This window comes from Microtus oregoni, unplaced genomic scaffold, assembly GCF_018167655.1.
Source record: "Microtus oregoni isolate MIOR12 unplaced genomic scaffold, Mior012 000007F_ref0000211, whole genome shotgun sequence".
NCBI lineage: Eukaryota > Metazoa > Chordata > Mammalia > Rodentia > Cricetidae > Microtus > Microtus oregoni.
In genome coordinates this window covers 34,472,541-34,486,042 of record NW_024543066.1, presented here as the reverse complement: position 1 = coordinate 34,486,042, position 13,502 = coordinate 34,472,541, and the positions used below count along the sequence as shown (strand labels likewise).

General features: G+C 37.3%; 1 protein-coding gene across 1 annotated transcript in view; it reads right to left on the bottom strand.

Moving 5' to 3' along the window:
• The window catches only part of Kcnq5 (potassium voltage-gated channel subfamily Q member 5), a 536,576-nt gene that overhangs the window by 172,704 nt on the left and 350,370 nt on the right, over positions 1-13,502 (bottom strand). The window contains exon 2 of the mRNA XM_041655539.1: positions 11,517-11,607. Coding sequence (XP_041511473.1) covers positions 11,517-11,607 — 91 coding nt within the window. The remainder of the gene's footprint in view (positions 1-11,516; positions 11,608-13,502) is intronic.

The following is a 13,502-nucleotide window of genomic DNA, read 5'->3' as shown; positions in this document are numbered from 1 at the left end:
ACCCTCTAGTCTGAAAGAGTGACTCAAGGAAATGTTTGTCCTTACAGTGCTGGGCCTCCTGATGTCCCAGTGGAAGGTTCATAATTCTCAGTTTTAGCCTGGAACTATTCACGGCTCTTTTCTAGGTTCTAATCCCAACTCCTGACCTCATCATAAGCTCATTCTCCTCAGGCAGTGTATGCCTGTCAGTCATTCATTGCCCAGCTACAGTGACCCTGGGCTTCCAATTCATTACTGTTGTGAGACACAGGCCAAGACCAGATAGTGGGTAGCTTGATGAAAGAAACATATGAGTTGACTAGCTGAGGCCAGAGAACCTTCCAGAGTCATGGATGTGCAATTAGTCATCTCATCTTCATAACCATTAAGATCAGGAATGCTCAATAGACATTAGACCCCAGTGATTTATGTTAGAGTGGCCCTTTTGCTTAAGGTTACATCTGATGTTCATTTGTACTTGATTCCCCCTTATTTTCAGAATTATGATCAGGAGAGCAGGCGATGGTAATGAGAACCAAGTGAGTCCTCCTTCCTACCTTGTAGCATAAAGATAGTGCTCACACTTCCCACCCTGCTGTCTCCCTCAAAGGCTGTCACCATGTACACTGTCCACTGCTTTGTTAAGGCTCCTTTCCCCGGAGGAATTTTCAGGTTTTCCCAAGTTGTTTAAATGTTGTGGTTCAGCATCTCTCTCAAATAGCTATGAGAGAGTCATGGCTGGAGGCTTGGGGCATTTGTAGGGTGTCTTTTCCATTCTCTGTTTTCCAGTAAAGGCTCTTCGGATTCATTTTGATTTACAAGGCAGAGGAAACCAGATCTACAGTGTTTTCATTGAATCTAGACTGGAAGGTTGTTTGTCAAACTGCCATTTACAGCATGGAAACGTTTCCTCTAATCTCCTTTGCAGCCACATGGTGTATCTCCTGACCTTCATGGAGGTTCTGACATATGTCTACAAAGGGACAGGTGAGATTTTGTTTGTTTGTTTATTTCTACTTTGGTTTTATATGGCACCAAACTAATATCCGATATAGTCACATAGTAGTATTAAATTCAAATTGATTTGCCATGATTTCAGTGTGATCTTTTGAAGAAAAGATGAGACAGGAGTATTTACTTATGTAAATTTTCTTATAGTGGGGATTTTTAAAGTTGACAATTAAAAGCATTTATCCCATCCATTCTTTACCATTCATTGTCTACAAATTCATGATGTTGAGCTTCTTTATTATTATTTTTTGCTAGAGTAAGAGTCACTGTGCATAGGAACAAGGTAAAGATAGTAATTCTCCTAAGCTAGAGCAATGTCTTAATTATATTTGGGAAATCTGGAATTGGTTCATAGATCAATCAGAGCAAGAAGGTAAACCAGAGAGGCAATGAGCAAAGAATCACAGATGAAATATGTGGCAGGAGACAAGCTATTGGCAGCTGTGTGGTAGTCAAAGAGTCAAGATACCCTAGTTCTGAGGAGGAAAGCTTCCACAGACTTTCAGGAAAATCCAAGCATGTTTTACAGAATTTGGAGTTTTACTGTGACCTCTCAACTGCATAAGTTCTTCCGGGCATCTCTTCCTTTGGGTTCACACATGCTGCAGTTGAGTTTAGATCTACACTGCTTTCTAATGAATTACTTTGGTGGCCTTCTAAATAGTTTGCAGTCCATAACCCACCTGCTCGTTTCATTCTTAGGCAGGTCTTACATTGTGTGCTATATTCATAGCACTACGATAATTTCAGCATAGAAATTTAAGTTTTGTCATCTTTGATCAAAAGTTTACCATAATTTGCTTGAAGGTATCACTATATTAAAGGTCCCCCCCAACTCAGTGCTGAATTCAACTCTCAAATGCTACAGGTCCAAGGTCTGTACACTATGATTACCATTCATGAATAAAGAAACTGACCTATAGCATGGCAGAGCAGGACTAGGTGGGGAAAACTAAACTGAATGCTGGGAGAAAGAAGGTGGTGTTAGGGAGAAGCCCTGTATCCCTACCAGTGACAGACACTGGAACTTTACTTGGTAAGCCACAGCCTCATGGTGATACAGTGATTAATGGAGATGGGTTAATTTAAGATATGAGTTAGCCAGAAACACTATTAAGCTATTGGCCAAACAATATCGCAAATAATATGGTTTCTATGTGTTTATTTTGGAAGTCTGGGAGTCCAGGAACAAACAAGCAGCCTCCTACAACATCAAGTAGCATAGTCTTGTCTGGGGCTTTCAGACTCCACCTGCCCAGAATGTTCTCTTCCCTAATATTGTGGTATAGCTTGTCACTTTGCTTTATTTAACTCTCTGATAACCTGTTAATTTCTCAGTGTACCTCTCTAAACATAAACATAAATATACTATTGAAATATATCTTTGTTGTCTTTAACATGTACACACACACACACACACACCTTACTATGCTGGTCTGAATTTAGTATGTAAACAAGGCTCTCCTCAAACTCAGAGATCAACAAGTTTGTCCATGTCTCGCAAATGCTAGGATTAAAGACATGTGCCACCACACCTTGCTTCTAATTTTTTTTAAATTATTTTTTTTAAAAGCTCATGTGTGTTAGTGTATTTCCTGCATGTATACGTATTCACCAGGTATATACCTAGTATTCCCAGAGGCATCTGATTGCTTGGAATTATAGATGGATAGATATTTGTGCAAAACTAATCTTGAGTCTTCTGCAAAGACCAGCAAGCACTTTTAATCATTGAGCCATTTCTGGAACCCGAAATTATTCTGAAAACATCAGTTTATTTATTTGTTCACTCTACGTCTTCCATACAAAAAGAGACGCTCCGTGAAGACAGAGATTGTGACTCTTTATTTATTGTAATCCTGCCAGTTCTTAAAAGACATCCTTGAGATGGAAAGATGGCTCAGTGGTTAAGAGCGCTGGCCGCTCTTTCAGAGGATCCAGGTTCGATCCCCAGCACCCACATGTCAATTTACAACCTTCCATAGTTCCAAACAAGGAGGATCTGACACCTTCTGAAGGAGCTTTCATGCATGTGATAGATCCACAGACATTCATACAGACAAAATAATCATATGTGTAAAATAAAAAAAAATGATAAAGGAGAAAGCCTTGCTCATAAATCTCATACTTTAAAAACTTGTATAAGTGAGTAATGAAGGTGACATAGTGTGAAGAAGATGGGGAGAGGAAAGCCGGGGAATGGGACAGTTCATTCTAGGAGAGAAGGGAGGAGAGAGACATCTTTTTCTTTCTATTGTTTCTAATGGTGTTGGATTCTGCTATTTTCTAAAGCCTCGTGAAGTTACAGTACTACCTGTCCCTGTCTACCAAAGTTCAATGTACTTTTGTGGAGCTCAATCGGAGCTAAGCAGAGACCATCTGCTGGTGAGAGCTCATCCATACTCTTAATAGTGTTTGCTGGGCTGTGTTACAGATAAGTTCTGCGACATGCCTTGGCTGTTTGGTTAGAAATTATTTCTTGGATCCACAATATAAAAATTCTTTCTTAATAGTCTTTTTTTCTCCCCAGGTACGGCTTCATTTGCTTGAACTTGACAACTCTTCCCTCTAGTATCTGAACTGCCTTTCCCAGGGAAACTTACTTACTCTGTTATTATCTCTCAGCGATGGTCCCGTGTAGGTGTTTAACTACACCTGCCTTTTCAGTCATCAGCAGATTGATGAGGGCCGTTATTCTCCATGAATCATTCTAACGCTCACTTTCAGTTTCCTCGATGAAAGGAGAGCTCCGGAAAATAATTGCAGTTTTCAGTGTTCGTTGGGATATTCTGGGAGCTTTCTTCAGTAAATTACAGGGGTGCGAGGATCCTCAGAAACATCACTCATTTCTCATATGTGGTAGCTTGGCATCTCATAGTCTGTCACTTCTGTGACAATTACATGATTTATACCTTTGAATGGGTTCTTCTTAGCTTTACACGCTGTTATCTTCTCTCACAATGATTAGTACCAGAAGGCTTCAATGCAAAGAATAATGGAATCTCATCCCACGTGAAATCCATACAATTTTATGTGCAAACCTTTTCACACCACCAGACTGGCCAGTGTTTTGGTGCCTGTGTACCAATCCTGGAAGATGGAGAATGGCAAGAATATCTAATTCTTCAATACTATGATGTACAGTGGATAGTCACACGAGTAAAAATTCACAAGCTCCCACAATTACAAAGGAAATAGATATCACTGATTAATTATGTTGTTATCAACTTTTCCAAGGGCTTCTTCATTTTGTAAAGAGATTCATTGCAGAGTTTCTTTAAATAGTTAGTGTTACTAGTGTGTTTAGAATATAATTAGATCTGCTTAATTTGGATTTGACACATTTCAGGAATTAAATCATTATGCATCACCTCCCCCAAAGAATCCGTGTTTGTTTCGCTATATGAAGGGTAAGCAGCAAGTACACACAGGATCTACATAGAAGAGGTCAAGTATTCAGATCTTTGGGAAGATCTGGACATTAGACCATTTTTATAGCATGTATCCAGATGGTTGGCACAGTCCACTTGGTGTCTAGAGTCAATAAAAAAACACACAAGATGGCCTGTACTATCTTACTGATGTTGATACTGGCATTCTTTTATTGCTCATTTTAGAGATGACCATTTTCAATTAAAAAATTGAAAATAATATGTCACGTTCATTCAGCTGAAGGCTGGCTGTCTGTTTTAAATGTGATGAACCACTTTCATTTACAAGTCTAAAATAAACAGTTTAAAATTAATGTAGAAGGTGAGACATGATATATTTTTAAATAGTATTGTTCTCAAAAAGAAGGGAAATGTATGTTAAAACATATTACCCTAGGCTAACAAAATAAATAAAACAAAATAATGCTCTCCACCATAGTCTTATCTGGAAATAGGAACGCTCACTTCATTAACCTAACAAATAAGTGCACACCCAAAAAACAAAGAGAGCTGGGGCTAGAAGGTGGAAAAGTACTCTTGATTACTCCACTGATCAATTGCAAAATAGTTTGTAGCTGATACAACCATTTGTGATAATTTTGTAATTGGATCTCTTTATAAGAAAGTAAACTCACTGATGGTAGGGAAAAGTGTGATAAATACTTTTTATCACACGCCATGAACATTAAACTTCACTGGGTTGTGGCAAACACATTGGGTAGTCTTGAAAGAAGGAAGAAGATGAGAATCATCTGGGTACTTGAAGACAATAGGCATTTTACTTGGTGGCTTTTAGTTGGTAAAGTCTAGGTTGAAATCATGGCTTGTTTTGTACTTGGCATTCATTTAGCCCCATTTATTAGCCAAATGACTAATTTAACAAATGGTAAAACTGAGAAGAGGGATACTTCCATTGGAAGATCTTTTCTCGTTTGTTTCTTTATATAAGGAATCAAAGAGCTAAACAAACAGTGTTGATATGTTACACCTCCATTTCAGGTTTGTTGAAAATTTAAAATATAGAGAATTAACATCACTTTTAATTTGCTTGAAATTTATGCAAGCAGAAACATATATGCTGTAGAGTCATAAACCTTATCACTAGAGGGAGGACACATCAAAGAACTTGATTTGATCCAGAATTGTCCAGCCCAATGTTTACCTCAACACACACACACACACACACACACACACACACACACACACAGTTTGCATACACATTTTTTATTTATTTTTTTTGTATAAGATATTTTGATCATATTCTCTCCCCTCCTTCAAATCTTCCCAGATCCTCTCCACTGCCCTACCTATCCAACTTCATGTTCTTTCTCTCAGACTCATAATAATATTCACAATAATGATAATATAAGTAGCCAAACCATGGAAAACAACAAAACCCCAAATAAACCAAAACATCTAGCAAACTAAGTCCTACCTCTAGCCCTGTAGCAGATCATCTTCAGGGGCATGTCCTTCCTCTTTGACTCTACTTCCTGGGATTCTCCAAACTTCATGGCAATCTCAGATTTCCTCTTTCCTGTGGAACCTTTCAGCTCCCACTTCTAACCCATCCCCATTCCTTTGTTGTAGACTCTAATGTCTAGAAATTTGATCTACCCATCACCCCAATAGCTACACCCAGCATGGACTTTAAAGCACTCACTATCACAGCTACCACATGTTCCTAAGACCCAGAGAGGGCAACAGAAACCGAGAAATGGAACATCACTCAACAAAGACAAGAGTAGCTAGCAACAGCCAGTAAATAATCATCCCAAACTTGGGGGCCTACACACCAGCATAAAAGTACAATCTATAACATCAGGACAAAATGTCTCCACTAGAACCCAGAGACCTCACTTCAGGAAAAACAAAACAAAACAAATACAACACCAACAGCACCATAATAACAAAATAATGGGAACCACCAAATACAGTTTATTAAAAATTCTCTCAATATTAATGCTTATGCATTGGTAGGCTTTTTTTTATAGTAAAACTGGACATCCTAGCAAAAGCAGATCTATAGATTCAATGAAATTCCCATCAAAATCCCAACACATTTTTTCAAAGGAAATTGGAAGGACAATTTTTATCATCATATGGAAACAGAAAAATATTCCACTGTAGTGAAAACAATTCTGAATAATTGAAAGAAAGGCTTGAGATATCAACATGCCTGCTCTGAAATTGCAGTATAGAGCAATAGTAATAAAAAACTAAAGCAACATGGGTTTAGCATAAAAACAGATCAATGGAATCTGACAACCCAGATGTGAGTTCATACACCTATAGATACCTGATGCTTGTTAAATAAGCCAGAAATGCATACTGGGTCAATACAGCATATTTAAGAAATGACACTGGCCAAACTGGATGGCTTCATATAGAAGAGTGGTAATAGATTTATACTTACCACCCTACTCAACTCTAAAGAGATCAACATGAGGGTAAATACACTGACTCTGATAGAAGAAAGTAGAGAATAGTTTTGGACTCATTGTCACAAGAAAGGTCTTTCTGAATAGAATACAGAGAAAACAGCCACTAAAAAATTAATAAATTGTACCTCATTTCTGTAAGGCATAACAAAGCAGAAAGTTACATAATGGGCTTTACCAACTACACATCCAATGGAGGGTTAAGACCCAAAGTATATACAGAAATAAAAAAAAATTGACATCAAGAAAATAAATAACTCAATTAAAAATACAGACCTAAATGGAGAGTTTTCAAAAGATGAAAAACAAATGGTTGAGAAACACTTAAAGAAATCTTCTACATCCTTAACCATTGAGGAAATGCAAATTACAACTACTTTGAGATTCTGTTTTATACCTGTCATTATGGCCAAGAGCAATAAAACAAATGACAACTCCATGCAGAGGATGTGGATTAAGGGGAACACTCATCTATTGTTGGAGGGAGTGTAAAGTTGTGCAGCCACTATGGATATCAGTGTAGTGGTTCCTTTGAAGCTAGGACTAGCTCTGTCACAAGATCCAGCTATATCAGTCTTGAGCATGTACCCAAAGGACTCTACCTCCTACTACACCTACATATGTTCCTTTTAAGGCTGCTTTTAAACCCTGCTTTCACTGTGTCCTACAAGCTTTGATAAATTGTGTTTCATTTCATTCATCTCTATGATTTCTTCTTTACTCTACTCGTTGTTTGTGTATATTGCTTCTTTTCTACAGATTTGTGAACATTTCATTGTTGTTTCCTGTACTGGATTTAAAATTCATTCCGTTATGGAAAAAGAAGGCTCTCTTTTTCTCTAATATCCATCTTTTAAAATCTACTGAAACCTAATTTGTGAGCTAACATGTGTCTGTCATGAAAAATGTCCCACATGCACTCGAGAACAAGTTTTTGCTCTTGGATAGAGTGTTTTGTGTATGCCTGTCAGATCTAGTTGTCTTATTGTTGCAGTATGTCAGGTTTCCTTCTCTTTCTTCTTCCCAGTGTTCTTCTCCAATGTTACCAGCTTTACTTGATGTATTTTGTAGTAAGTTATTAGATACATGGTTTTAAATTTACACTTTCTTTCTTTGCTGTATCCAAGCCTTTATATGATGAAAATTTATATTTTTATAATGAAACTTTGAACCTTTATATAATGTCATTTTTTTCAAAATATTTCCATTTTTATATAACCCTATTTTGCTTTGAAATATATTTCATCCATCCCATCTAGTGTTATCTACTTCTCTTCTCTTTCAGTTACTATTTGCATCTGTATCCTTTCTGATCCTTTTATTATTGAAATATTTGTGTCTTTGATCTAAAGGAGTGTCTTGCAGCCAGTACATGTGTAAAACTCTTTTCTGCAAAACTGTATTTTTCCTAGTAATACTGACCCATTTGTAGTTAAAAAAAAATAGTGATTAGCAAACATCTGCTTTTTCTACATAATTCTTCGTCTTACATACACTGCATTTTCTGGGTCCCTCGTTTCCCACATGATTTTCTCCACTAGTGTTTCAATAACTTTTATTTGGTGGTGAAGTGTTTCAAACTCCCTTTGCATTTCCTCCATTATATAGCTACCTTTTTATGGTTTCCATATGAACATGCTCAAGTTGTATGGCTAATCCTGGAAGTGCAATTGTGGATGACGTATTGGAGTGTTCTCTTTGTGTCATGGGATGAAGAGCTAGACTCTTCATGGGGCTCTAGACAGTGAGCAAGACAATATCCATGTAATGATCTATACGCTTTACACTGTGATCTCGGTTGAACCAGAAAGGGGAAATAGAGTATACAAGACTCCTCTAATAGGTCTGTTTATGGCCAAGTGTGCCAGCGGTGTGTGTTATTATTTTCACAAGAGTTATAGAAAATCCCTTACCAAATTTTAAGAAAATCTAAAAGAAATAGAGTTATGACAAAACATATAAACTGATTCATTATTTATATGTAATTATAAATATTCCTTTAGTATTATGTTTGTACACCAACTACGTACACCAAAAAATTAAAAATCACATTATTTGAACACGGTGGCATTGATCTATAATACAAGCTAGTAGGAGACTGAAGCAGGAGAATTGCTTAAGCCAGTTCAAGGTATATAGCTAGACCCTGTCTGATAAAATGGGTAATTTATTATAAAATTTTGTCTATATTTCAGTAGATATTCTTATTAGTATCTGAATAAAAAAGTTTTAGGTATTCTCTTTGTTGGCAGCTAAAGTCAGCCAGCCAATCAACCAGCCAGCCAGCCAGCCAGCCAGTCAACCAACCATTCAGCTAGCCAGCTAGCTAGCCAGCCAGTCAGTCAGCCAACCAACCAAGAAATCAACAAAACCCCAGTCAGACAGAACTGTTTGATTACATGTTTGAATTCTGTTTGATTAAATGTTCATAGGGCAGACAGTCTTTGAAATCTGATTAGCCATCTCAAAACTACATTTTATAAAATAGCAAGAGGATTTCTAAATCATTAAGGGTTCTCAGGTTTTCTAATATTCTATAATTGAATGTCTGTATTAATTCATTGTGAAAAATATGAAAATATGCACAAATTTTCAATTTATCAATTTCTAATAAAAATAAAAACACAATTGTTTTATTTTAATTGCCCTTTGAAAATAAAATGAAGGTTTTTGGAGACAGCACTGACTCTTAGCTTTGCAATACTCTACTTATTTCTAGGCTGGCCTGTATTTAGAACACACTTTAGTTTTACAACTGACACCCTGAAAATGTAATGCTACAGCCCCTAAATAGGAAAATTAATAAATCCTTTCCCCACTGAACACCACATAGCCGTACCCTTTGAAACATCTGTCTTCAGCACGAGGACACTGCTCAAAACGAAGGCTCACCTGAAGAAGCACTTTGCTTTGCTTTGGCAAATCTGAAGGCATTAAGACTGACAAGGCTAGGGCTGGGTGGCTAGCTACCAGTAGAGCACCTGCCTAGTATGAATGATGCTCCAGGTTCAGCCTTCAGCCTCATAAAAATGATTAAAACACCAACATCTCTATTTATTAAAATATGTCCTGGTGGCTAAATTTCAGTTGTTCATGAGACATCGTCATTAAAATTCAAGGTTTGAATCATCTCGGGATTTGATCATACTGAAATCATGTGGGTCACATGGGCTTCTTTTTGCTATTTAGAAACAGACTAATGAATGACCCCTATGTTCAGGGACATTGAGAACATGAGCCATTAGGTTTGGATTTTAGACTTGGTTATAAATTAAATATTTTTGTAGGATTTCTGAAGGCTGATAATTCTAGACATGTAATCATTCGATCAAGTTTTTTTTTTTTTAATTTTGTTCCAACATCAGAAGGTCAGGTTTACATTTTCAATCTACGATTCTTAGTTCTGTATGGACCTAAAATCATCTGAACCTTAGACCTCAGGTTTCATTTGTAATAAGCAGAAGGGTGGATCAAGCTGAAAGCCGACTTGCTCCCCAAATGGAAACTGTGCAATGGAACAAACCCCCCAGAGTGCTTTTTTGTTTCTGTTCTCTCCCTTGGGTTTGAAAATTGAAGTCATAACATTAGCACTATACCACTGAACATTGTTCTTGATTCAAAAGTGAATGCTCCCTAATACAAGACGTTAGGACTTGGTGCTGTCTTAGCAACATCAAGCACAAGTTAGCCATGTGAGTATCAGCCTCCTCTCATATGACAAGGGTTGAAGTCTTTTCTCTCCCACCTCGATGACACAGAATTTTTGCATATGAAATGAATCTTACACACAGCCAATCTCTTCTAGTTTACCCATCTCCCCTCCTTCCTCTGTTGCGCTGTGCTTTTCAGAATTGAGTTGTTCCAGCTCATTCTGAGGATGTCAAGTCTAATAATTTTGAACTATGTGAGCCCGGTTGAAATGGATGTAAATGAACCAAACTTTCAATCAGATGTGATTGGAGCATGAAGTGCTATGGGTTCATTGTAATCGAAACTACAAGAGTTTAAAAGGCTCAGAATAAGTCAGACTAAAATATCTTGGGGTCTTTTTCCATTTTAAAGAGAATTGGATAATTCTGTGTGGTTGAGGACGGGCAGCATAATAGAAATAGAGAAATCTGCAGTTTCTCACCAGGTAACTACATTAGCAGCGAGCTCATAATACAGTCTGTTAGCTGAAAAAAGCATAAAGAGACTTCTGTTTTCCTACGAGGAGCTACATGCACACAGTTTTTTAGCTAATTATACTTAGCTACTGCTAAATTCAGTTATTGGAAAATGCTTTCTACCCTGCATCGCCTTCAGCGATAATGAGGAATCACATGCATGCTGATTATTTTATAATTGTTTATTAGCAGAGGCAAACATAATCAAAGCTGCCTTTAAAGGCAGCCTTCCTCTCAAGATGTACCTGCAGGACATGGTATTGTTGTCTATTAGAATCCTGAATATTTCTGCAAGGGTTTCCCTTATTTGACTAATGGTTGCATTCAATGATATTTTTTATAGTTTTATGTTTTGCAGTGACAATCATTATGGATAACATATAGGATAAAGTGCATAGCATAAATATTATACACAGTTGTTACATCACAGAAACTCTATGCATATTCTCACATATACATATATTTATAAAGATATATGATTCACTTACCAGAATTAAGAGGCAACTTGAAGCCAATTTTGTGTGTTCAGGGATGGTAGAAAACACTGACAATATCAAGCAACCAAATACAAGGAGAAAACTGCAAAATAACAGAAAAGAGAAGTTTGATGAGAATCACGCAGAATCATCACAAAGCAAATAAAGAACCAGATCCACTTGAACAGGAATGAGCTAAATAATTACTGAGCATTTTAAATACCAGAGTACAGTACAATTATTTACTATAAGAGGGTTTTTTTTTGTAACTTTATCGACAAAGACAAGATTGTATGCATTGTGCTGTGTGTGTGTGTTGTGTGATGCTGTATTTAAGTGGTAATGTTCGGGAATCTAAATTTCCCACACAACTCCTCTCCTAAAAGGAACCCCAAGCAAGATTGAAGAGTGGGTCTTGCTCTTTGTTCTGGGGATGTCTATTGCAGTCACTCTAAAAAGCAGAACTTTTGTACTTGTCAAGTCTGTAAATCATGAGGCATTGTTCGCTATTATTACTAAGCTGAGCACACATTGCCAGAGTCTGATAGTGCTCATGGACTCTAATTTGTAATTTCTTTATATTGATAGGAAGAGCAGGAGGGAGAAGGTAATTTTTCTCTGCCACCTGCGTACGTTGCTGCTCTTTGCAGCCAAATAACTAGAAGAAAGAACTCGAAGCTCTGGCTACTCACATTTTAATGGCAGGGATCAGAAGTAATGAGCAAGTACTTTCTATCAGTCACTTCAATGATGTTTCTATGAATATGAAACTTCTGGGATCAAGGCAGGGCTATGGATTGGGGCCGAGCACCCACAGAAAATCTCAAATAAAAGGGAAGTCTGTTCAAAGTTGAAGTTGAAAGGCAGGCTATCAAAATAAATCAGAGCCCGAGTGAATTGCTGTAGACTAGGTCTCACCATTACTTGTGTCTAGAAAATTCATATAATAAGGTCTTCCCGATTTCAGAGGAATTAAACTCTACGTCCTCATAGCTTGTGCCCAAAAGACTTACAAGTCCCTTTACCATCCTAGACTCACAGTGCCCTGATAATTATCAGGGATTGGGTAATTATGGACTGAGGAACAAGTCTGCCTTCTAATGCTTATTAAATTGTTGAAAATCTCATCTATGTGTATTTACATCATTTCCAACCTCACTTTGCTCCTTTAACACTTCCTGTGTTGGTCCCAATTCCTCTCAAATCTATGACCTTTTGTTCTGTAAATGTATATGACATATATCATGTATATGTGTAAATACATAAAACCTACTGAACCCATTCATTGTTGCTCATATGCATATGTATTAGAGGCTGGATAACCTATCGGGGAGTTAGCCCCCAGAGAAAATGGATTTCCTCTCCATCAGCAGCCACTGACTGCCTATAGTTTTTTTTTATGTGGCAGTTGGCTCGTGAAACACTGGCATATTGACTGTCATTGGTATTTTTCAGGTCTTGTTTAGGCAACCATGTTGTTGAGATCTAATGGGTACAGCATGCCTGTCACCATTCAGCACTATTCAGACACTACCCAGCAGCAGGTGTGCTGGTACTCTGGCTTATACAGTCCTTCTTTTGAAAGTGTACACATGTCATGAGAAGCTTTAGCGAGAAACGCACATGTGTTTCTCTGAAAAGAGAAGCACTTGTTTGGGACACATCAAAGCATTGTTAGAAGTGAAAGCAGTGTTGCTTTTCTGTGTAAAAGCTTTACGTTGAAAGATAATAACGTTCTTTTGAAAGTGTACTAATTTCATGAGCAGCTTCAGTTCTGCTCTTTCTTCCACAATGGTGCCAGAGTCTTGGATACAGGGGTTGCACTGCAGATATACCACTAATGATTATTTTTATAAATAAAGTTTTATTGTCACTGGCATGTTGTGTATGCCAGCTTTCATATTAAAAGTGTAAAACAAAGTAGTTATAACAGTCAGAATGGACTGCAAGTGTTGTGGGATATTTGTGTGAAGATGTATTGCTGTAATAAAAAGCTGA